Below are 24,843 nucleotides of genomic sequence, written 5' to 3'. Positions count from 1 at the left end.
AAACGAACCAAAACACGACACGTTCTGCCATCTGGTGTATGAATTTTATTATAAGTTATGCTTCTAAATTTAATTGTGAACTTTTCCAAACAATGTGATAATTTAATTTTCTGAGAATGCAACTTGTTGATGGAACTTTTAAAACGGAACTCCAATCTGAACAAACTAATCTTGTTGAACAATTTTGTAGAATTTGTTGATTCATTTATTATAATTACCAAAGTTAATACTTGGTAATAATGATATAAAAACGAATTGAAATAAATTGAATTGATTTACAAACAGTAAACAAAAATGAGTACAATCTAATTATGATTCACTCGCTTGCTAATATCAAATGAGTGTAGTTTGATTGACTACAATTAATAAGATAGAAATGCAAAAAAAAAGCAGATACAAGTACATGTTATGAGTACAAAGAGATGTTAATTGTTACAATTAAAAAGACAACGAGAACTTAACAAAAAAGGATCAGATTGAATAGGAAATGTTTTCTTTAAAAAAGTCAATGGTTCTCATCAATTTGATAGATTAGTTATTTTTAAATCCATATTCAGATGAGGTTGATGATGATGAAAATTGATCCATTTGATTGTAAATCTGCAAATGGTTAATTGTTGATGAATGATTGTAATTGTAATCCTTTCGCAATGATCTTCCAATGTTAATCCTTTGGTTTGGATCAGTGAATAGAGAGTAAAGGTTACCCCGTTGCTTTGGTTGTTCTGTGACTCGACTCCAACTTCTTCGAGTCGATTGACCGTTTGGTTTATTGATTGTCGAAGATGAGATTTGATTGTTGTTGGTTGTTGTTGATATTCTTGATAACGGCGATGAGGATGAAGATCTGAAGCATTTTAATTCGGTCTCATATCGTCCAGCAGTTCTAGACAAATGATTATCGTTATTGTTTCCATCGGAAGATTTAGTGAACAAATCTTTTAATGATGATCGATAGATGGATGAAGATCCTCTCGGATTACCAGAGAATCGTAAATTAGTCAACATACTCGTCGATCCACTTGGATTAGGGGGTAAGATCCTTCGACCTGGTGGCCTTTCTTTACGTTGATTAGTGACGATACTGGATGAAGGTGATGCTGATCGAATCGGGTGTTCGCCTCTCATCATATAATCGTAAGCAACCTCTTCGTAAATATGATATTCAGGAAGAGAGTTATAAGATGATTCACTTTCATTTTCCATGTTATTACGATTCATTACAACAGAATTAAACTCTAATGATCCTCTAAACTCAGCAGAACTTGGTCTAGGTCTATCTTTCGAATAATTGACCTTTTCCCGAAGTCTAACTGATCCAGTTTCCAATTTAGGTAAACGATTTTCAATTGAATTTTTCATCTCAATCTCATCGAGAATACCTAACATACATTTGGCCATTTCACTGATTTTACTTTTCGACATTGAATCTAACCGGGAATCCACCAAATCCTTTGATGAACAATTTCGCAATTGATGCTCTTTTTGGTAATGAGAATGATTATCATGGTGATAAATGGAAACGTGTTGACTTTCAAAATGATTAGCACCCTGATGATTAACAAGATAACTCGAAGGTGATTTCCTTTGGTAATTCATAGTTACATTAACATCATCAACGGTTCTGGTTGGATCAATGATATCATTACTTTTACCATTAATCTTATCACTGAAATGACTTGTAAAGGTATCATCGTGATCTAGAATAAAGGAAGAAACAAAAACACAATCAATTTAGTTGAGAATCACAATTTAATAAAAGAAAACGAAAATGTTGATTGTAAATCTTTTCCTAAAAGATTTGCCTTAAACATTATCCATTCAAATCCCGTTAACTGAACTAAATTGTTTCATGGATAATAATGGTTTTATATATTGTATATTTTTGCGAAAGCAAAAAACAAAACAACAACTTAATCAAATAACCGGATTTAAGTAGCAGTTTGGATCACAATCAAGATTAAATATCTTTCCGTAATCTATTGCAACAATAACTACATTCCAAGTCTCCATTTAATTGACCATAACTTACTAATTCTTGAAAATTTTATGATCATTTCGTGATAATAATGTAACATTCAATTTCTTCAGAACTTTTTCTCCATCAAGTTTATATTTTGTTTATCAATTCGATTATATCATCAATTACAATCTAACAATTCTCTCTCTCTCTCTCTCTCTGCTTTAATCTACGTAACAATTTACTGTTTTTCTCGCTAAATTAGTTACCAAATTTACGCCAAGTTAATATACTTTAAATGTGAATCATTTCCATCATAAACATTACCTGTTTTCTTTTTTCATGGAATCATGAAAGTTCCAACTACTCATATTCTTATTTCCTTTCTTATTTTTTCTTCTTCTTTTCATCCGATTAATAGAAATTCAATAAAATATTATTATCATGATCATCACTTGAATTATTATTACATCTTAAAGAATTGTTAATTGTGTGTGTGAGAGAGACAATTTAACACAGTTTCATTTTAGAATAGACAATAAGATTATATCGGATAACCGAATTAAAGTTAATTCCTATGCGATTATCAATTCATTTTAAACTATCAAATTGTTCAAATTATTCTGAGAATATTTTTTTTCACCCTCAGGGTAACAATGAGATAATTATCAAGTTAATCATTATTATTTACCAATCGGAATGTTGACCTTAATCTTGTTCAGCAGGTTATATTGTTTACTTAATTACAGATTAATTTGATAGTTAAATTAGTCCGTATGATTTGGACAATAAACATTAACATGATTAATTGTTTCTATCATCACTTAACTACTTGATTAGGGATTAAATTGTTAGAAACAACATTTTCTCTCAAAAATTAATAATGATAAATACAAAATGGAATCAAAATTTACCCTTTAATTTGGTTCTAATATTTGTAGTTCGATATTTTTCCTCGATCATTTTAACATAGGGAATATCTAATGGATCATCAATCGTTGATTGTGATTTATGATATAAATCAGTTGGAATCTCTTTGGATGCTGGTAAATATTGTGATTCAATTGTAATATTTTCCCGATGATTAGTTAATTGTGACATTGAATCGTTAAAATGTTTACCATAGAGAAGTGAATCAATCTCATTCTCTATTGATTGAGCAGCATTAAATTGTCCTGATTCAATTGCGGTTCTTAGATTGGCACAAATTGGATCTTTTAATATTGATTTAGTTGAAAAAGTTCCTGTTGATGATTTAACTGATGATGATGATGATGAAGATGATGAAATATTATAATTAATACCGTTATTAGCATCAATATTATTGCCATTACCATTAACATTATTATTGGTAAAATCGGTGTTACTATTACTATTGATTGTTGAATTACAATTACTATTTAAACTGTTACTATTAGTACTATTATTGCTTCCAGTATCATTGATACAATCAACGATTCCCGTCTCAAGGCCTGAGGTCACAATTGATGAGACGGAAGAGTTGGATCTCATTGATGAGGTTGATCTCTCTTTCGATTGTTGTAATGGATTTAATTCATCGGGATAATCATTTGAATCAATTGTGCTACAATCAAGGGACATTATCAAACTATTTAAAGGTGAATAATTTGTTAATGGTGTTAACTTCACCTCTTCAAATCGGACTGATTTACCATTAGTATTATTATTAAATGTTGCCGATGTTGATGAGGAATAATTTTGTTGATCTTTATATTCATTTAGGATATCTGATGATTGCGTTGGTGTAATAAGATCACAATCAATTGATAATGATGATGAACTTGTCATTGGTTTGGGTGATTGATGATCGGAGATGCTTATTTGGGGATTATTAATGGTTCGAGTAAATCGAGATGGGTTAACGGTCGCACTGTATTGAGATTGTGAATAGTAATTGTATTGATGATGTTGGTGATGTGATGGTGAAGGTGAGTAATGATGTTGTGAATACCAAGGCTCAGGTGATAATGAAGATGACAAATGTTTACCTGTTGGTCCATTCGAGGTGATTGTTGTTGCTGTTTGGGGCGATGAACAACCTGTACGATGGATTGAGCTTTGTTGTAACATTTGGTTACTTTCAAATGTTGTTGATGATAAAATTGATGATGATGATGGTGAATATGATGTACCTCCGGTTGGTGTTGATGGTGTTATCTTTAAATTACTAACTGTCCTGGGAATTACCGTTGATGCTGGACTTGTTGATCGACTTGAAATCACTGGACTAGCAACTCGAGAATCGGTTGGAGTTGATGTTGATGATGATTCGCATTTTTGAATTGCACTTATAAGGGATTGACGAAGTGTTAATAAATGTTCAAGATGAGCTTCGGTTGTTTGACTTTTCAATCGAGAGGAAACATTCACACCTCTCGAACCGTACGATCCAGAAATCGAGGATGATGATGAGCTACTTGGAATCGGATGATCACGATTTAGAGTTTGAATCTGAGGATTATCCCGGAATTTCATCGATACAGAGGAAATTGTTGATGATGATGGTGAATTAATGTAAGGAAAGTTTGAAGAATTTCTTGAATTAAATCCACCTAATCGTTGGAAAGCCGATAATGACGACGAAGAGTTTGATGAAACCAGAGAATTACATTCTGCTATTTTCGCTGTCGAATTGACTTTATCATCGATCTTCAATTCTGGTACCTTGTAGGGTAAGAGATTCGAAATTGATTCTGGTACTTCGGGTGTGGGACAAAGACTTTTATAACCTGAATCGATTGAATTAGAACCTGCATAGCCAATGGAATCAGCGTCCGATGAACAGCACGAATGTAAATGATTAGGTGAACAACGAATCGACCGATCGGATAACATACGACGACATCGACGTCGAGCCCGTTGATTAATGACCTTATTTCGGGTCACATCATAATCATCCGAATCACTATAAGGGTCACTTGAAGTTAAGCAACTAATAGTGTCCAGAAGAGGATTGGCCAGTGATGAGTTCGAACCGGAATCACTTTGATAGCCTCCGAGGTTTATCGTCGTTGGTGCTACTGATTTGTCAACCAATTTATCAACAGTTGATTGTCGAGTTGGTAACAATTTACCTTTACCTGTTGGAATAGGTCGAAATCTCTGATGACAATTAGTCTTATCCGTGGAAACAGTACCGTTATTATTATTACTATCGACACTTTTGATTGAACTTTCGTCAGGTAAGATGATTGATGTCGATTCTAATTGTGAGTCTAATTCATTTGAAGGAACAGAATTTTTCTCAACAATTTGAGTGCTAATTGTTTCAGCTTTAATCATACTAATCTCATTCTCATCAGACACCGAATCAGGTGATCCATTGGCACTACTACTAATATCACTACTACTAATTAAACTGTCAACCTCTTGATTAACAATACTACAATTTGATGACAAAGAATTGGTGCCAACAAGAGTGCTATCGATGACATTTTTACCAACACCACCAAGATGAGTGTTCAATGATGAAGATGATGAGGTTGATGATAATTCCAAGAGTGTTGTTCTTGCCCTTTCATCCCGTTGACCTGAACCTGAGATCATATCTTCAAAGGTCGCGTACATGTCCCACATTTGCTTCGTAAAGTCATCTCCTTGGTGACTTAACTCGGTCTGAATGGAAAAGAATAGAAAATGATTATTAACATTGTTATAAGAAAATTGGTACAAAATGATTGATTGATTGTTAAGATAATTGTGTTAACTTTTAGTCTTTTTGTTTGTCTTGTTAGAGATCAATTAACCATTAGGAAAATGGGACTACTATCATCTTCATGTTTTCTTTTGGTGACATTGATGATAATCAACATTGAATAAAGATTTTATTCTCGAGCATCATCAAGATGATTTTGACAATTATGGATAAAGTGTCTGATTGTTGAGAGAGAAAGATAATCTCAATTATCGATTGTGAATGAGTTCGCATCTTCTATGTTATCAGAAAGGGAAAGGGAACAATTAGTGAGTTTAATTGTAGTTCTGAGAAAGAGAACAAAATTTTGGGTTAAGTTACAAGGAGATTGAAAGGTTAAAATTCTGGTTCTCTGAGTTGGATTAGTGACATTTGGGTGATGTGAAGAAAAGGAGTTGTTCATGATGATAAGAAATTAAAAGAAGAGGATAAATTGATAGGATAGAGAAAGGGTGGAGTAGGAAGAGAAGGAGTTAAGATGGGTGACTAGAGGAAGGGAACTTCCTGTGTGAAATAGATTAATGTTGAAGGAATAAAAGTTTAAGAGCCACAACAGGAAATGGAAATGATGTTGATGAGGATCATACGATCAGGATGAAAAATGGACAAATCGGACACTTTTATGGTTCAAGAATGAAAGAGGAAACAACGAGAGAGAGAGAGAGAAAAGATAAAGCAAGGGAGGAAAATGATGATGATGATGATTTTGATTCTGATGAGAATACAGAAAATGATCATCATCTTGAAGATGCTCACTGAAGATGTGGTAACATAAGAAATGATAATAAATGGAAAGATGAGGATGAAAAGAATCAATAGAAAAACAAAAGAGAGAAAACAAGAAACAAGGAATAAAAAACTCTCTCATATTGTGACAAGTTATCGATAAATTATCTTAGGCGAAAGTGATTCCAATTGTTGTGGTCATGTTTCCAATATTTGATAGAATAAAAATTCATCCCGAATCGCATCAGAATTTATCCTAAGATAAATTTCTCTCTCTCTCTTTCTCTCTGTTTTCTTTTCAAATCATCAAGAGAAAAGGTCAAGTATTCACCTTGACTGGTTTCAGAAAGTTAATCAAGAGACTTTACTTGACCTTTCGATCCTCATAATCATCAGAAATCTTTTACCTTGTTGAATTTTTGAACAACACAATTAACGGAAGAAGGATAAACAGAAGAAGATCATTAAACCGTTGAGATTTTCCTTGGAAATTAAATTTTCGTCTCAACGAAAACTGAGAATGTTAGTAAATAAACAGAGAAGAAAAAGAAATAATGTTCTCCTCATCATCAGATCATCTCAAAGATGAAGATTTATCCTTTAGTGTTTATAGAAGAGAAAGAAAAACACCTTAACCTTTGTGTCTCTTTGATGACGAGAAAATGATGAGAAGAAAATTGTTTGTTTATCAACAACAATAATTGGAGAATAGAACAAAAAATTACTCTGAACATCATCTTAGCCGAACGAAAGATGAGAGAGGAAAAAGGAAGCCGTTTCAAAGGAATAAAGGAAATGATCTTCAATTATTGTTTTCGTTTTCCATTCTTGACATCTAATAATTTAATCTTCATTTAATTCTAATTATTGTTATTATTTTCTCTTCTTCCACTCACCTGATCATCTTTTTCTCTTCTCTATGTGTCATGTTTACATCTTCATCTTCATCAGTGTTTGTGTAATGTGAGAATGTGATTTGTGTTTCTCTCTATTATTATGATACCTTTGATTTTCTATTGAAATTCTTAATCTTTAATTTGCTTCAATTTCTGACAGTTAATTAAGTTGTTTTCATCTCAATTCTTTCCAATTGACTGGTCATTTCTTCAATTTCGCTTTCAATTTATATCAAATTCAATCAAATCAACATAATTTCTCTCTTTCCATCTATATTATCACCATGAAACCAAATCAAGAACATGAAATTCACTCAAAAATCTAAATAATTGTGACAATCCATCAATTAACTTAAAAGAGAAAAACAAAAATATCATTAGAAACAAAATTAAATTAAACGAAAAGTTTTTTCTCGATTAATCATTAACCATGTAAACAATCAATGGAATCAATTTTAATGAATATTTATTTTTATTTTTCCGAGTTAATCTCAAAGGTAATCAGTTGAAATAATCGTTACTCAATGACGAAAATGATGAGATCAATTTCATTGTGAATTATTGTCATCAAATCCTAAAACGATTGAAACAGTTAATTGTCAATTACTTTGTTAATCTTTACCATGTAACTTACAAATTGTAAGTTAAACCAATTTAATTGTATTCAAGATTCAATGATCATTAATCAAATGAATCAATTGTGATCTATTCATAAATCCAATTCAATGTTGTTGTTGTTTTTTTCATCATTTAGACTTTGGGAATCTAAAAGAGTTAAAGATTCCCAATCTAAATGATAATCAATTAATTTACTCAAAATTTGATTAAATTAAGGATTAAACATGTTAATTGGTTTGAATAATGATAATTATCACGTTATAATGATGGTAACGATGATTAATTAACAAAAACATCAAAAATAACAACAAGAAACTTTGAGTGAATTTGAAAAAGTTGAAATGAAAAACAAATTGAAAATGAAAGAAATGAAAATTGATTCAGATTGTGATTATGATTGTAATTAGTTTAAATCATTATCACCAGTATCTCAAAGACTCTTATCAATTTCATTTGAAATAAAAATGTAATATATCATCAATATTACAAATATATATTTATAATCATGATTGGTGAAGGTCAGGTAAAGGTGGATAATGAGCAAAAGAAAAAGAGATGAGGAAAAAAATGAAATAATCCATCTTGTAGCATCTTCATCTTATCACCATCATTAAGTTAATTGACCTGCAATGATTCAATTGATTAGCATCTTAACCAGAGTAATAATAATGTTGATGATGGTGAAGAAAAGTTAAATAAACTTATTGATTGTGAATAGAGATTTTCTTTGAGAAAATAGTGTTGAGAGTAGAGATGATGATGGTGATGATCCAAGGAAGAGAAAGAGATGATAAAAGATGATTAAACAAAAAACTAGCAACAAGATGAAGATGAAGATGAAGATGAAGATGATGAAGATGATGAACGAAAGTACATTAAATTAAAACAACACATTTGATAAAATTCAAAAGCTGAAAAGTTGAGGGATGTTGATGATTCGCAATTTCTGTTTACTTAAGTTTCCTTTTTTAAGGAGTGTCTTCAATTCACATAATGATGATAATGATTAAGCCAAATTAGCTCAATGGTTTGTCACGAGTCGCCAACGGTGATCACGATTATGATTGACACACCTTAAAAACAAAGTGTTTACTTCGAGATTTTTACCCACGATATTATCAGCTGATGAATCTCTTTCTTTTTTCTCTTTCTATTTCTCTCTCTCTCTCTCTTCTTTGACAGAGAGAAATGATTACGAATCCGGATTCTGGTTTGACAGGGAACTTATAACAATATAACAGCCACCAACTATTATCATCATCGTCTCTTTTTCAGTTTCTTCAGAATTTTGTTTTTTTTTCTTTCTCTTCTTTATTCTTGTATAAACATCGCCATAATATACCTGTAATGATGATGATGATAATGAATCAGGAGCTGAGAGAGAGAGAGAGCATTTTAACATGTTGGAATGTTGGAAGCTTCTTCTTCACATCTCATCTTATCATCTTTAGCATCATTATCATCATCATCTTCACTTGATTCTCTTTTTGTTCTTAAGAATATGCTGCTGACCAAAATAAGATCGTAGATTAATTTATTGGTATCATTTCCGATTCGTGATTTGGGCTTGCTTCATCTAAATAACTTCTCCAATGCTACTGGAAGATGCTACCAATAGTTTTTTACTTCGTTTTATCATCATCATCATCTTGGAATCTCTTGTATATTATTTCAAATTTTCCATCTTCCTTATCCTCCACATCTCTTTATTTTCTATCTGCTTTGTTGTTTCAATTCGCTCATCAATTATCATCCATTGAATTTCCAAATAACTCTTCTTATCGGTTATCTTCATGGTGAGTTAATCATCTCATTCTGAAGAAAATGTTTCACTTCATCAACCAGAATCGTAATGGTGTCATGAGAAACAAAAAACAATAGACTAACAGATTCACTAAAATTAATCAATTTTTACAATCAATATCACATTGGAACACAACAATATACTAATCTCTTTAATCCTATTCATCTTCTTCATGGCTTTCATTTGGTTTATCCTCTTCTTTGGATACTAAATTGATCATCGTTGAGCTTTGGTTAATTATAAACATGTTACAAAAGAAAAGGACCTTAATTAATGAAGAGAGAAAAGTTAATCCTGGAAAAGAAAATGATGATGATGATGATGATGAGGAAAAAGAAGAGGGATAATTTGATTCTTCGTTTGTAATATTTAAGTGATGGTGATGATGCTTTTACATCATCTCTCTGTGTTCATCATCATCAACGTACTCGGGTCTCTTTTTTGTAAACAGGTTAATTTTATGATAAAGGTTACGTTAAATCCCATGGTTTTCATCATTTATCATTTTTCCATCCTCATCATCATCAGCATCGCATCCATATGGGTATGAATTAAGTTCTTTAAAGAAAAATTCAGGTAAAAACAGTAAGAAGAAAAATATAAAGGTGAACCTCATAAGTCATTATTAACTGCCAATTCTGGTATAAGAGCTTCTATTTATTATTATATGACCTTTTTTTCACAAAACTAACAGACAGAAAACAAGAACAAGGAACAGAATAAATATCAGTTAAGAGAGATAATATTAGTTGAAGCTAATCGAAGAGCTTTTTTCTTTTCTAATCGTTTCTCTCTCTCACTCTAGACGTTCACCTGAGGCGTTTATCATGCAAAATATCATCGAGAGTGAGAGAGAGAGAGAGAGAGAGAGAGAAAAGCTTTTCCTACTTTACATGATTACTACTCTATTCGTTTGTTATTATTATTACATCCACTGTTATTATTATCATTTGTTTCTAATACTAATGATACTCTAAATAAGGTCTTTAAACGTATTAGATGAGAAGTAAAATAAAAGATCATCGATTAACAATTGAATACCTTTTAACAACATTTACGGTCAAAAGGTAAATTAACTTACAAAACAATTGAATGTTTTACTAGAATTACACAGAAATGAATATTAGACCTCACTAGAGATTCAGGTAACGTAATTATCGTTGAACATTCAGGTAAAAGTAATAAAAAGGAAATAGAGAATCATCTTAATCACATAGAGAGTTAATTGTTCTCTAAGTAAAAACTAAATGGTTCATCAACTTTTCTTCAAATGTGACGATTCCAACTTCTCCTCGAAAAATAGCCCAATAACTTTCATCGAATTTACATGAAATTGAACTTTTAGAACTTTTTTTTTCGATAACGGTTTAAGTTGTAAAGTCTTTTGTTATCCCGTTTTAGATTTGTGACCATCTAATGGTATTAGGAAAAAGTGGCAGTGGGTCAACTGAATACAGAATGAAGATTATCTCAATCATGATGGATTAATTGTTTCCAATTGAAATCCTCATAATCTACTAATCCTCTTGGCTTTTCCTTTCCTATTGGACTGAAAATAATTATCTCTTCAGATTTATAAGTGGATCTTTCTGTGTATAGATATTGGATGGAGAGATTTGTTCAACATATTATATGAAACATTTTCGCTGTTTTTTTGTTTACCTTCAATAGGGAAACACAAAGGAAAAAGGTAAAGGTAATTTGATAGAGATTTTCAAATCGGATTAAATTGTCAAAGGTTTTAGTGAGTATTTCGTTTTTTAAGTATCAAGTAGAGTGTCAAGTTGTGTACCTTGTGACCTATGCTTTTTACTTCGAGTGTTGGGTCAAAGTTTTCTAACGAATCTTGTTAATCTGTTTCGTTTTACAGCCGATGAAATCAATGACCATCAAAGGAAGGAAATTTGTTAAAGGGTTAATCTATTTGCCCGGAGGTGAAAACAATTGAATTTTCTTTAACAGTCTCCACCTTTAATCACCTTCTACAATATGATCACTAATCAATCTACTGAAGTGGACACAATTATCAGGATCACTCGAGAAACTGATGAATACAATTATCATTACTTTCGGAGGTTTTTTTTTTCTTCTTAAATGTTGATAAAAAAGAGTCAACGAAACAAACAAGAGGTGGGAATACATTTAACTGAATATTTATTGTTTATGCTTCTGAATTGAACAAAATTGAATCACCCTTAAGGCTAATCTAGTTAGTCTCTTTTCCTCTGTATTCAGGTTACTTTAATTACCCTTCAACTCAATTTTCTTTCAATGTTTACAGTCGTTTTACCCCCGTAAAAATGTCAACACACTTTGACAACTCTAACATCACCAAGGAGTAAAGTCACTCATCATTGTGAATCAATATTAAACTCCAATCATCATCATTATCATCATCAATAGGATTAAAGTTGAGATGATAATAATCATCTTCACGAGAGAGATGAGAAACCAAAATAAGGATATACCTTTGTAGCTGTGATTCCCATGGTAATAAAACATGAGACTACCCGCTGGTTAAAAGTAACCTTAATTGACCTGCAATCGCCGAAAATGGGCTAAATTTCATCACAAATCAAGGTAACATTAATTTTGACGTTGATCATAAACTTTTACCTCTTAACCTTAATATTGCTCTTCTTTATTTCTGTCTTCATGTTTTTCTTATCCCTGGAAAAATCAACTAATATGAGTTCTGATTGGGAAAAAGGAATCATCTTGGTGACATTATTATGACAATTTAAACGTGAAAATAATCATCTAGATCAATAGAGACCTTTTCATGTATCAACAAGGTAATAACTGATACTAATGAAACTGTCCAACAATCTATTACAATTAACTAAATCACTTATTGGATATAATGACAAAGTTTTTGTTTCTCTTTTCTTTCATTAACTTTTTTTTTCTTAATCGAAAGGCGTTTACTTTTGGACGAAACAATAAAGGACAGATAATTTAAAAGATTATAATGAATATATTCAGTGTTTGGATCGTGATGATTACATTAAAACAACAGGGAGTGCCCATTCTCATCATCACTATCATCATAATCTGAAAATGATGAATCTATTGGTGGGAAATTAAGATGATGATGATGATGGTTTTTTTGTTTCTTCTTCTCCCTGTTGTTGTTGACTTGGAACATGAAGCAAGGAAAAAGCCATGGAATCTTTTTTTCTGAGTCCACTAGAAGTTACCACGAATCATCAAGAGAGAGAGAGAGAGAGAGAGAGAGAGAGAGAGATGAAGACGATTTTGATGATGAAGATATAATGAAGAGTAAGTCAAATATCTCAGGTCATTCTAGATTCTAAAATCTTTGGGTTCTACCCTTGGGAAACAGAATCGTCATCCTTAAGTTCCCACATAATATTGTTATTATATTAGGATAAAAAAAGCCTTCGAGGTGTAAGACCAACAAAATTATGGTTAACTGTCCCACGAATGTCAAATACCTTAAATTGTGAGTGAAACAAGTGATCCGGTTCAAGTTGATTGAAATATTTAACTTTCTAATTCAATTGCATTTTATATATTCAATCATTATACTAATTATATCATTACAATGTTTTATTCCTATTATTATCTGTCAAATTAGTTAGTAAAATGACTGATTATCAAGACTGAAGACAATCAACTGAAAATTAGGTTGATTATTAATACAACAAAATGTAGTATCTTGACCTCTGTCCTCTCCTTTTTTTTCTCTTCTCTTTCTCTGTGAACGTCTATTGACCTTTCGTTTTTTTTATCTATTTTCTTTTCCAGGTAAAAGTTGGACCAACACAAATGAACCTTTGGAGGTCAACACAATTTGAGGAACCTCATCGAATTAGAAGCCAATATACCGCGTTGAAGATTGATGCCTTTTTTGGCTTTTCTTTTCTTTCTCATCATAATCGTCATTATCATCAACTTTATCATCATCTTCTTCTCTACTTTATACCCTCAATTTAACCTTAGGGTAAAATTAGAAGACACCAAGTATCCATTAGAGACTTTACTCTGTGAAACCTATTCTATGGTAATCATCATCATCTTCATCATCATCTTCATCTCCATCGTTAAGATCATCCAAATAACCAACAAACAACTTGTACAAGATATTTAATTACACAATTAATTACCAATCTTATCCCTTGATGTTGATCATTGTTGTATAATCCAACACATGACGAATGATCAATAATTTAATTAGTTTGATCCAATTTAGAGAAAGTAAAAGAAAACATCACAATCAATGTAACAATCATTCATCATCATCAAACTGATTGTTATTAGGTTGAATGATCATCTCTCTCTCTCTCTTTATTCAAATAAGCTGTTACATAAACATGATTACAATTAAGGGACAATATTAACTGTCAAGTCAGTATTAGAATATAATTGTAACTATTATTAATATTATGATAATCTTCAATCTCATTTTGCCAATACTGCAACGATAATCAAACTTTATCTATAAATTACTGTGATTTTCATAAAGCGATATTAATCATTAGCTAATCATTGGTTATCTTAATTCCTAATCTCATGTAATAGTTACTACAAATTGTCAGTATCATAAGGAAGACATGACATTTGATGTTTATCAGTTTACTGTTTAAATTTTGATGAATAATATCATCGTCATACTGAATGTTACAGAAAAGAAACACGGACAAGATTAAGCGGATGTTTAGAGAGAGAGAGAGAGAGAGAGAGAGAAGATGATAAAGAAGATAAAAAAAAGATGAAGATAATAATGGTTACTGAGGAAGAAGAAAATTGAAAATGATGGAAGATGATGAAGGAAAACTTGGTTCCTTTTCCTGTCCTTTGGTCAGTATTAAGTTTTCTGTGATGGTGAAAAAGTCTCAATAATAATCATCAGGATGAGAATCATTATCATTACTTATTGAATCCCAATCATTACGTAAACAATTTAGTAGATTAATCAATTGGAATAATGAAAAAGTATTAAATCACTAAATGATTTTACATATTCAATGATAATTAACTTTAGATAATGATTGGGAGAAATGTTAATGACAGTTACTAGTTATTAATATAAAACTTGTTATCATTTAAATTGTTTGTCAAGTAGATGATTTTAATATTTAGATTATGATTATCGTTATTATTACTATTTAGATAATCATCATTAAGATGATATTATTATTATTATTGCCATTAAAAGGGATGGAATCATGATAATCATGTAAATCAATTGGTAAAAGTTAATTCAGTCCAGAAAAAAATGGTTCATCATTCATTTGGATTAACTTGTTGTCTTATTGTTTGGATTTAAATTGTTATCGATTGAGAAGGTTAATCATGATGGGAATTAAATTAAGCATATTAACCATTACAAGTATAGAACCTGTTATATAATAAGTTAACCACAATCAACGTAAATGGGATAAAATGAAAGGAGAGATAAACCTTAGAGGATTAAAACAATTTCCTTTGGATTTAAATTTCGTTGAAGGATTAACTTTTTCATGGAAAAAGATTAAGGTCAAATTGATGATTATGAAAAAGCAAATGATTAAGATCAATAAGTAGAATATGGTTAACTAATTAACTTGTTTGCGATGAGAAAATTTGTTGATTGTTGTTAATTCTCAAAGGTAGTTAGGCTTAATTGTTACTTTCTATCTAATAGTACAAATTATATGATTGATAACACTATTAATCTAATCATTTTGATTTGGATGTAATAATATTCACACAATTAATTACAATTATCATTGATAATTTGATTACAATGACACTTTTTTTCACAATTAGCTAATTGAAAACAAAGTGTAACCAACAAGAAACTATAATTATCTTATATACGTTTCTTAATTATTAATCATTATCATGTAGTTGAGCCTTTTGTATTACTTTTTGTTAAGTTAATTAGCTAATTAATTAGGCGAAAATTGTAATTGTCATGAATGGATGATAAGTGACGATGGTAATTAATTAATGAGAATGAAAAAACCAGCGTGATTGTAACAATTCAATTTAATAGTTAGTTGAAATTTAGGTTAATCAATTGATATTTGATTTTGGTAATTTATTAAATCATTTGAAAAAGTTAATTACTGATTTAAACGTTAAATTAAACTACTCAAAGTGTTACATTATTATTTCAATTCTGACGTTAATCATTTGTTGACAATTGACAATTTATATGATTATGTTCAACCTTAATTAATGTTAAATTGTTACCATGTTTAGCTTTGATTTTTATGTACAATTAATAAGTTAATAAAATTAAATTAATAAAAAAGGTAACCCAAGTGTCGTTAACTGTTAATTGTGGGTTAACAAGATTGTGAATAGAAACTGAATTAAGTTAATCAATTACAACAGAAAACGAGAAGGGAATGAAAATTAAAAAGAGATTCATCTTTAATCGTTAAAGTATATTATTGATTCCGGTTTGTTAATTGTGATTAAAACCATCAAATGATATAATGATTAACCTTAACAATCAATGGGATGATAATCAGTAAGATAAATCATAATCCGATTTGATATAACATACATTTAATAACATAATCTAATCACAATCAAGGCAAAAGTACATCAACCAGATTAAAATTAAATTAACTCTGGATTAAGTTGATTAAACTGTAATCAAATTGTTATTAAAATATTTTGATTAATCAAACTCATTGAGAATCACAAACAAGTTGACAATTTAAAAATCAATGAGAAACAAATAAACAATCAATTGAAACAATTTAAAGTAATTGACAGTTGATTTAATTGTTGTTTTATATACATTAACAATTTACCAATGGAAAAGTAATGATTTCGTTAATTATGATTAAACAACAACATATAATCAAGAGTTTAAATTGAGTTAATTATCTTGGAGTGAAAAATTTGAGTTGAACAAGTTTATTATTAACTAGATTTAATTTCATCATCATGATTAAAGTTTTCATCTTCAATGATTTATTAGTTAATCTGGTTAATATCACCTTTTACCTTGATGCTAATTATAAATGGTAACAATTAGCCAACTAAATTAAATTTAATACAATAACAATATTAATAGCAAATTATTAATCAACTTTCAAATGAAACAACAACGAGCAAAAAAAAAACAATCAGTAACAATTAAATGAGAGATTAAAAAGTTAATCATAAGGAGCAGATGTTAATTGTTGATAATTGACTTTAGTCTAATCATTAACTGAATCAATTGATTTAATTATCGATATGTAATTAATAATAATAGACAAAAATCAGTTTTGATTGTCATGAAAGTGAATATTAATTGAAAACCAATAATTTATTATATAATGTATTACAACTAGAACTGAATTAACTTTTTATCAATGGAATTGAAGTTATTTTCATTGACAATTAAGAAACGGAATCTATTAATTGTGATTATTTATTATGCAGATAATGTAAAATATATATAAAGTTAATTATGATTAAGTGATTTAGATAATGTTAATTTGTTGATTGATTTAAACTATTTTATTGGTCAATTGATTAGATTGATTTGGCTAATGGTTTTTACCTGGAAATTGATGATTGAGATGATGATAAAAGTGATGAGGATGAAGGATGATGATGATGATGATGATGATAAAAACCTGATCATCACCAAGTTTTGTCAAAGATGATTGAATTTATTTGAATATATCAGGATAATGATTAAGATGAAGAGGATTGTGATTAAATGATGAGGATGTAATAATTTAAGATTTTGAGTGATGAGGATGAGGATGAGAGAGAGAGAGAGAGAGAGAGAGAGAGAGAGAGAGAGAGAGAGAGAGAGAGAGAGAGAGAGAGAGAGATGATTAGGAAGATAAAAACTGGAATTGTATTTAAATTGTTGAAAATTGTTGAAAAAATTAAGGTAATGATCCAATGGTTATCACCAGTTGATCATTAATTTTAATTGTAAGATATTTAAATTACATGTAAAAATATTTCTCCTCTTCATGTGATAATTGTGATCATAATTTATTGATTAATTTTCAAATGATTAGCGACACAAAATGCGTTTCAAATTAAATCACAATCAAGGTAAATCTAATTGATTGCATGATAAATTAAACAATTTAAAATGTAAATTAATTGTATAGATTGACATTAGCAAAGTTTACCCAATGACAATTTGTATTGCATATTTACAATGATTAACTTTGATTACAAGTATTTAAAATTCAATTGATACGATTTGTAAATTATTTTTATTGCATTAAATTGTAATAAAAATAAATCATCTTGATCATAATCAATAATAGTAATCATTTTTTAACTTGTTAAATGGTTGGTTGAGTTTGAAATATTATTATTATTATGATTGACCATTAGTTAGCATTACAATTAATTGTTGATAAATATTTTGCTCAGGTAAATCAAATTTCAATTGTAATGGTAAAATTATTACAAATCGTTGTTACTTGACAATTATTGTCAATGGATTAGATTGACAGTTGAATGTAGAGGTTTGCAAATGGTCAAGATGAAAGGACAATGTCCATTAGGGGGTGAAAGGTCATCGTCGTCTTATATCTGACATAAGGTATGAAAATTGATGAAAAAAAAAGACGATTGGGAGAGTGAAGATGAGGATGATAGTGAAGACAAAAAGTTCGTTGGAGAGAGAGAGAGAGAGAAAATGGCGAAAAAGATGAAGATAAAGGTATTTTCATCTTCCATTTATGATGAAGATGAAAATGTTTTCATTCAATGGCAAAGATATGGTGAAATTTATCATTTACTTTGTGAGAGTAACATTATTTCAGGTATTTGCCCTGAAGGCTGAAGGACTTGGTGGTCAGAGAGTAGAGAGAGAAATGATATTCACTAATTAGCAGTTTAGAAAAGGTAAATGAATAATAACAATAGTCGAAAGAGAAAAAGGTGAAGAAAATGACTCTAATTTCAATGGAAAAAGAGACAAACACAATTATCTTATTCTCTTAATTGTTGATAATCATATGGTTAAAGAAAGTTGATTATCATAATTAAATGTTAATTTCTTAGTAAACTTACCATTCCTTTACGTAGTTTCTCAAGTAGACTGTCCATTTCCGGCTGTTTATCATTGTGATTGTCATTACTGACCATTGGCTGTTTCTCAATTGACCAAAGATGATTATGATTAGAGTGATGATTTTCAATAACATCCGTTGTGGTACATGTTGTTGTTGATGAGGATGGAGATGAGGTTGTTAAGCCTGTTGGTGATGAGGATGATGTTGGTGGTGATGATGAAGATAAAGATAATGTTGACATGTTGTTATCGTTAAATGTTTCATTATTAATAACAATATTATTAATATTATTATCATCAGATTGATTCTGATTATTTGGTGAATCACAATCAACCTGATTGTCAACAATATTGTTGATATTTGTTGATTGTTCACTTATCAATAATGTCGTTGGTAATTGTTGTTGTTGATTGTTACTGTTATTTTCCATGATTGTTGTTTCTGTCATTTTTGTTACTTCCTATTCACAATCAAATTAATCGTTGAAATAGTTGATAATTTAATTACATTGAAACACACAACACTTTGAGCAAATTAACTAATCAACAACAAAAAAAGAGACAAAACCATTCAAATTGATGAAAACAATTATATTCCGTTGGTAAAATCAATCAGCTGATTTTAACTTTTCTAATCAATGAATTTCCAATTTTTCTTTTCCCAATTTCCATTGTAATTAAAGATTATCGATTGAATTTCGTTGGCACAATTTAAAAGTCACTTAATTGTCTATTCGTTTTAATAACGAAGATTTAATGGAAAATGAAAGATTAACGTTGATGTGATTCGGTTGAAAGTTAACATCCAACTGATAGGAACCAAAGAATCAAAACTTTAACTGATGGAGAGAGAGAGAGAGAGAGAGAGAGAGAACAAGTTTCTTAGAAGAAGAAGATGAAAGAAAGATGAAGATGATGATAAAGAGTATGAGTCAGCCAATAGAATTACCTTTAGACAGGTAAGAGAAACGACAGAGAAGATAAATTGTAAAGGTAAGAAAATTAAGAAAAAGAGAGAAAAAAAATTAAGGAAATGTGAGATTCCAATGAAATTGAATTAACAATTTCTTTCCACTAACATGCAACTGTCAAGTTGATTGTTATTCAATAATAAACAAATTAATTGTTGTTAAATTGTTTCAATTTTAAGATTAAAAGGTAATAAATATTTGAGAAAAACAAAATACTAACTAATTAAGATATTGATTAGTAATTAATTTGAATTGGGATTAAAATGGGAAAAGAAATTAAATTTCATTAAGTATTTTCACTCAAGTGAAACTAATTTAATCTGATTAACTTTAGTGTGTGTGTGTGAGTGATTAAACAATTAAATTAACAGTTGAATGGTAATTGATTATCAATGATAATATTTATTTTCTACCTGAATTGTTTACAATTAAACTAAATATCGACAAAATTAGACTGTGATGATTAATAATCTATTATTAATAATAGGGAATTGGGATGAATTAATGGATAATAATAATGAAAAAGGTAATCAGATAATTAGAGTAATAATTAATATAATTATTATTATAACATTATTTCATTTGAAGTGATAATGATCAGGATGATTAGGAAGATGGGAATTGTATTCTTACCATGATATCGATTGAGTATAAGGATGAAATTCTGAGTTCTAACAATGAATCTAATGTTCAGATGTAACCAGAAATTCAATGTAGTTCCAATATGAGAACCAGAATTTTTTTTACTCTTCTCACTTTGAACCAGAATCGAAAACCAAATAAACCGTAAACCAGAAAATTACAGGGAATGAACCAGTAGATTAATTGATAATCAATGATGATGATAAGATGATTAACAGTTATGAATACAATGGAAATGAATAATTAGTAAGATTGGTGATCAGATATATTACATTGGGTGAAACAAATGTATTCAGTTGTATACAAATGATGATGATCAATATTTGATTGCTCTGTTTTTGTTACTCTCACATGAGCTAAATTGTAAACAATTAAACAAGATTATCAACATTGGTTAATATACATTAAAGATGCAACTGATTAACTATTGAAAATGTGATCGTTGATTCAATTTGCTGATTGATTTGGTTGTTGGACAGCTGATGTTTCTGATGTTGATTGGATTATTTTGACTTGTTGTTTATATTTGATTAGAAGATATTGCAAAATTTAGATGATGATTAAGATGAAGATGAAGATGATGAGACCGTGTGGATAATTGGTTGATGTAGGTGAGTGATTATCTTATATGGTTTATGGAAGTACAAAGATGAGGAACAGGAAAGGGAAAGTGATGAAGGTGGAGATGAAAGAAGAAGTGAAGATTACTCTTGAGAAGATTTTTTTTTCTCCATGATGATTCAGGAAACTCAGGGGAGAATTGATGAAGATGAGAAACTATGAGAAGTAGAAGGAGAGGTGATGCTGAATTCTGGTTAGGTAAAAATTGGATAGAAAAGGATGAAGATGAAAAATGATGATCATGTTGATGAGAAAATCGATGCGCAGGTTCAACTTGCAATTGATTTTCACCTTTTCTTTTTTTCTTCTTATTTTATATTAACTTGTTCACTTTTTCTCCATCTTACAATCAGTTAATTGTTACTGTTTCTTTTTCTCCCATACAAAAATCAACACAATTTAATATCAACTTCTAGTCAAGATCAGACTCTTTCCATAATCACCTGAGTGCGAAAACTTCTCATTCTTAGAAATGAACAATTTGCTTATCGTTATTTCATTTTTCGCAAAAACGAAAAACATTATTTCGATTATTATAAACAAAACCAAATATCTTCTCGAATCACTATTGATTTGTTCATCCAATCGTAACAATTAATAAACTTTTTGATTCCAAAAGAAATTAGAAGAAAAGGTTTGCCATCTAGTGAGCGAAAAACAAACTAATCGAAATTAAATTGATAACAATTTAGTAAATTCTCTGTACACAGAGAAAGCCTATTGATTGGCCAAACCGAAAAGGATTAGATTATCAAGAGAGATTAACTGACACTCGATCAGTCCTTTTAATCACATGGTTGTTATCGGTAATCTTTTGCTCAAAGTAAATACGAAAATAAATTTATCCTCAGTTGATGATAATTATCAAATCGTTATTATTATTTTCCCAATGTAACCATAGCAATGAGTTAATTGTGGAAAAATTTTCAAAACAATTCAACATTAATCTAATGGTACGCATGGTAATGATTTATGTAATTATTATCATTTTCATTTTCAATATCAATGTTGTTTGTCAATCGTCAACAATTAAACTTACAAATTTTAATAAAAGAAACGGTTTCATTATAAATCATTAGATAATATTGATTAGTTGTTATATTGTAAATTAAAATAATCTAAACAAATATTGTTGCATTTGGATAGTGATGATGTTCAAGATTATTGGTTATTTGATTTGATGAACGAGTTTAAATTGTTCAATTTTATGTGATTGTGATTAAATGTTGTCTCTACACGAACCACCAATTGGACTTTCATCCTCCACCACCACTACTACAACAATCCCACCCTCAGGTCGAGAGGTGATTAAAATGTCCAAGGGTATGAATCGTTATGTTATGTTGAGCCAACTCGGCGATGGGACTTATGGGACAGTTTTACTTGCTCAAAGGCTGGACACTGGTGAGAAAGTTGCAATTAAAAAGTAAGATCAAGATCAATAATCTAATCTAATCAAGTAATTAATTGGTGGACAAAGTAAATTGTGCTAATTGTCCTCTCATTTAAACAGAATGAAGAAACTGTATCATTCATGGGAAGAGTGTATGAATCTTAGAGAGGTCAAGGTGAGTAGAAATGAAATTCATACGGACCAATGGTCATTCACAAACTAATAATATTAATCAATTGTATTCCAATCAAATTATTTAATATAACGATCTTGGGATAAAGGTAAAATTTTGTTGATTGTCAAGGTTATTGATTAAATTGTCCTTGAAAATGTTCATTGGCCTAATCAATATGATTGACCAGTTTTAATTGTGTTTAAATTTTTGTTGTACAGTCTTTACAGAAATTAAGTCATCCTAATTTGGTTAAATTACGAGAAGTGATTAGAGAGGACAATCAACTTTACTTTGTCTTTGAATATATGAAGGAAAATCTTTACCAATTAATCAAGGACAGGTAATTAGAGTTACTTAATTGTTGCTCAATGAAAAATTTTCGTTAATTGTGTATCGATTTTAATTGTTCCAATGTAGAGAGAAACCATTTGCCGAACCTGTGATAAGAAATATAATGTACCAAATATTAGATGGACTTAATTTCATGCATAAACATGGATTCTTTCATCGGGACATTAAGCCCGAAAATTTACTTTGCAATGGACCAGAATTGATCAAGATCGCCGATTTTGGCCTTGCCCGTGAGATCCGTTCTCGTCCACCTTATACCGATTATGTGTCAACCCGTTGGTATCGAGCACCCGAAGTCCTGTTAAGGTCAACCAATTACTCTTCACCCATTGATATTTGGGCGGTTGGTTGTATCATGGCGGAATTGTATTCCCTTCAACCCATTTTTCCAGGTCGAAGTGAAATCGATCAAATTTTCAGAATCTGTTCAGTCCTTGGAACACCCGATAAGGTAAACTTGATATTATTCAAGCAAAATGAAAGCTTAAGTGTGAATGAAATATGATCTCATTTGAAAGATGCATGTCATTAATGTCCATTGTATGATCAGTGTAAGGAAGGAAAAATGAAGAGATGATAATTTGAGTGATTCAGATAATCATCATGATGAAATTCATGGAAAGATAGAAACGATTAACCTTTTGACGAAGATGCAATTCAAATGATGATCTTTGTTCACGGAATTTGATGAATGATCCATGTCATGGATTCCATGAGGATAACAGAGGAACAAGAGAGAAAGAGAACACGTCATAATCGATTATCGATTAATCAAGAACTTCTGTCAATTCTCTATGGAGATATTCATATATTGCGAATATGTTTCTTTTCTTTTTCTCTTCCTAATCGAATAATTTTTTCTCTTCCCTCATCATCCACAGAATGATTGGATGGAAGGTTATCAATTAGCCTCTTCGATGAATTTTAAATTTCCGTTGATGAGTTCGATCAATTTCGAAACCATTGTACCCGATGCGAGTTGCGAAGCAATTAAGTTAATTGTTGACATGTTAAAATGGTCTCCATCTAAACGACCAACAGTTTACTCTAGTTTAAAGTATAGTTATTTCCAAGTGAATCAAACCCTTGGTTCACAACAGATAACTTCATCTTCGATACGACAATCAAATCGACTGTCCAGTAATCTCAAGATGACCACGACTACCAAATGGAAAGACAATGATGCAAATAATAATAATAATGGAACACGAAGTGGATCTAATTTTCCACTTTCAGGTGATTTGAGTGAAGAAAAGGTGAAAGAGATTATCAGATCAAAATCATCTATTCCAAATCCTTTGGTCAATCATCATGAATCGATTGACCAGTCAAACTCACAATTTAATCGTAACTTGAGTATCTCATTGAAAGATCAATATCTTACGAGGTCAAGATATATTGTTGGACAAAGTACTCGAAATTTGACCTTCAGAGGAGGTGGATGATAAATCATGATAATATTTACATGTCAATCTAAATTGTAAAGACAAATACAGTTCTTAAATTGTAACAACAACTAAATCTAATTATCTTATTTTAATCAAATACCAACAATCAAAGTTTTTCAAAAATATCAGTTGCTCCTTCGTATATAAAAGTTGCCAAACAGAATGAAAATATTGAATAATAAATGAATTGTACGATTAATAATTAATTGTGAATTAAAGTTAATCCAATTAGTTGAAATTTGAGTGGAAATTTTTTTCTTTAAACTCTAAAGTATTAAATCAATAAGATGATTAATGATTTAGAGTCTTGTTTCCATGGGATCATTTTAATGTTTCATGATAAAAGGGGTTCAAAGTGATGAGGATGAGGATGCTAAGTGAAGATGCTACATGAGAATGATGAAATTATCTAACTGAGGGTAAATATGGTTCGGTTTAATCAATAGACGGAAGATGATCATTAGAATGGTAAAAAAAAAGATTCGGATGAAGGAATTAGGAAGAAGATGAAATGAACAA

At 30.1% G+C, this 24,843-nt stretch overlaps 2 protein-coding genes and 1 long non-coding RNA gene across 3 annotated transcripts; 2 read left to right on the top strand and 1 right to left on the bottom strand.

The window, feature by feature from the left end:
- Nucleotides 1–13: 13 nt before the first annotated feature.
- Nucleotides 14–21,164, bottom strand: LOC128388096 (putative uncharacterized protein DDB_G0277255). Its single transcript, XM_053347452.1, has 4 exons — nucleotides 20,328–21,164; nucleotides 18,723–19,562; nucleotides 2,875–5,596; nucleotides 14–1,700 (listed from the first exon to the last, which is right to left on the bottom strand). The coding sequence occupies exons 2-4, from the start codon at nucleotides 19,170–19,172 to the stop codon at nucleotides 532–534; spliced, it is 4,341 nt and encodes a 1,446-aa protein (XP_053203427.1). The 5' UTR covers nucleotides 19,173–19,562; nucleotides 20,328–21,164; the 3' UTR covers nucleotides 14–531.
- LOC128388104 (uncharacterized) lies at nucleotides 10,913–13,945 on the top strand. The gene is made up of 3 exons (XR_008325215.1): nucleotides 10,913–12,514; nucleotides 12,640–13,001; nucleotides 13,491–13,945. It is a non-coding gene; the product is annotated as an uncharacterized LOC128388104 (long non-coding RNA).
- Nucleotides 21,165–21,957: 793 nt separating the features above from the next.
- LOC128388100 (serine/threonine-protein kinase ICK-like) lies at nucleotides 21,958–24,547 on the top strand. Its single transcript, XM_053347457.1, has 5 exons — nucleotides 21,958–22,383; nucleotides 22,471–22,525; nucleotides 22,744–22,865; nucleotides 22,943–23,327; nucleotides 23,758–24,547. The coding sequence occupies exons 1-5, from the start codon at nucleotides 22,181–22,183 to the stop codon at nucleotides 24,319–24,321; spliced, it is 1,329 nt and encodes a 442-aa protein (XP_053203432.1). The 5' UTR covers nucleotides 21,958–22,180; the 3' UTR covers nucleotides 24,322–24,547.
- Nucleotides 24,548–24,843: the final 296 nt, after the last annotated feature.

This window comes from Panonychus citri, unplaced genomic scaffold, assembly GCF_014898815.1.
Source record: "Panonychus citri isolate SS breed McGregor unplaced genomic scaffold, ASM1489881v1 Contig00095, whole genome shotgun sequence".
Taxonomy (NCBI): Eukaryota; Metazoa; Arthropoda; class Arachnida; order Trombidiformes; family Tetranychidae; genus Panonychus; species Panonychus citri.
Note: the sequence above shows the minus strand (reverse complement) of the source record. Positions and strands in the feature narration are given on the sequence as shown.

Excerpts from the sequence above, each read along its gene's own strand:
- LOC128388096 (XM_053347452.1), bottom strand. The coding sequence starts at position 19,172 with ATGACAGAAACAACAATCATGGAAAATAACAGTAACAATCAACAACAA. Across the intron at positions 5,597-18,722 it reads AGAAACTACGTAAAGGAATG|ACCGAGTTAAGTCACCAAGG; the intron begins GTAAGTTTACTA and ends TTTTCCATTCAG. Across the intron at positions 1,701-2,874 it reads TATTAGAACCAAATTAAAGG|ATCACGATGATACCTTTACA; the intron begins GTAAATTTTGAT and ends CCTTTATTCTAG.
- LOC128388100 (XM_053347457.1), top strand. The coding sequence starts at position 22,181 with ATGTTGTCTCTACACGAACCACCAATTGGACTTTCATCCTCCACCACC. Across the intron at positions 22,526-22,743 it reads TGAATCTTAGAGAGGTCAAG|TCTTTACAGAAATTAAGTCA; the intron begins GTGAGTAGAAAT and ends TTTGTTGTACAG. Across the intron at positions 23,328-23,757 it reads TCCTTGGAACACCCGATAAG|AATGATTGGATGGAAGGTTA; the intron begins GTAAACTTGATA and ends CATCATCCACAG.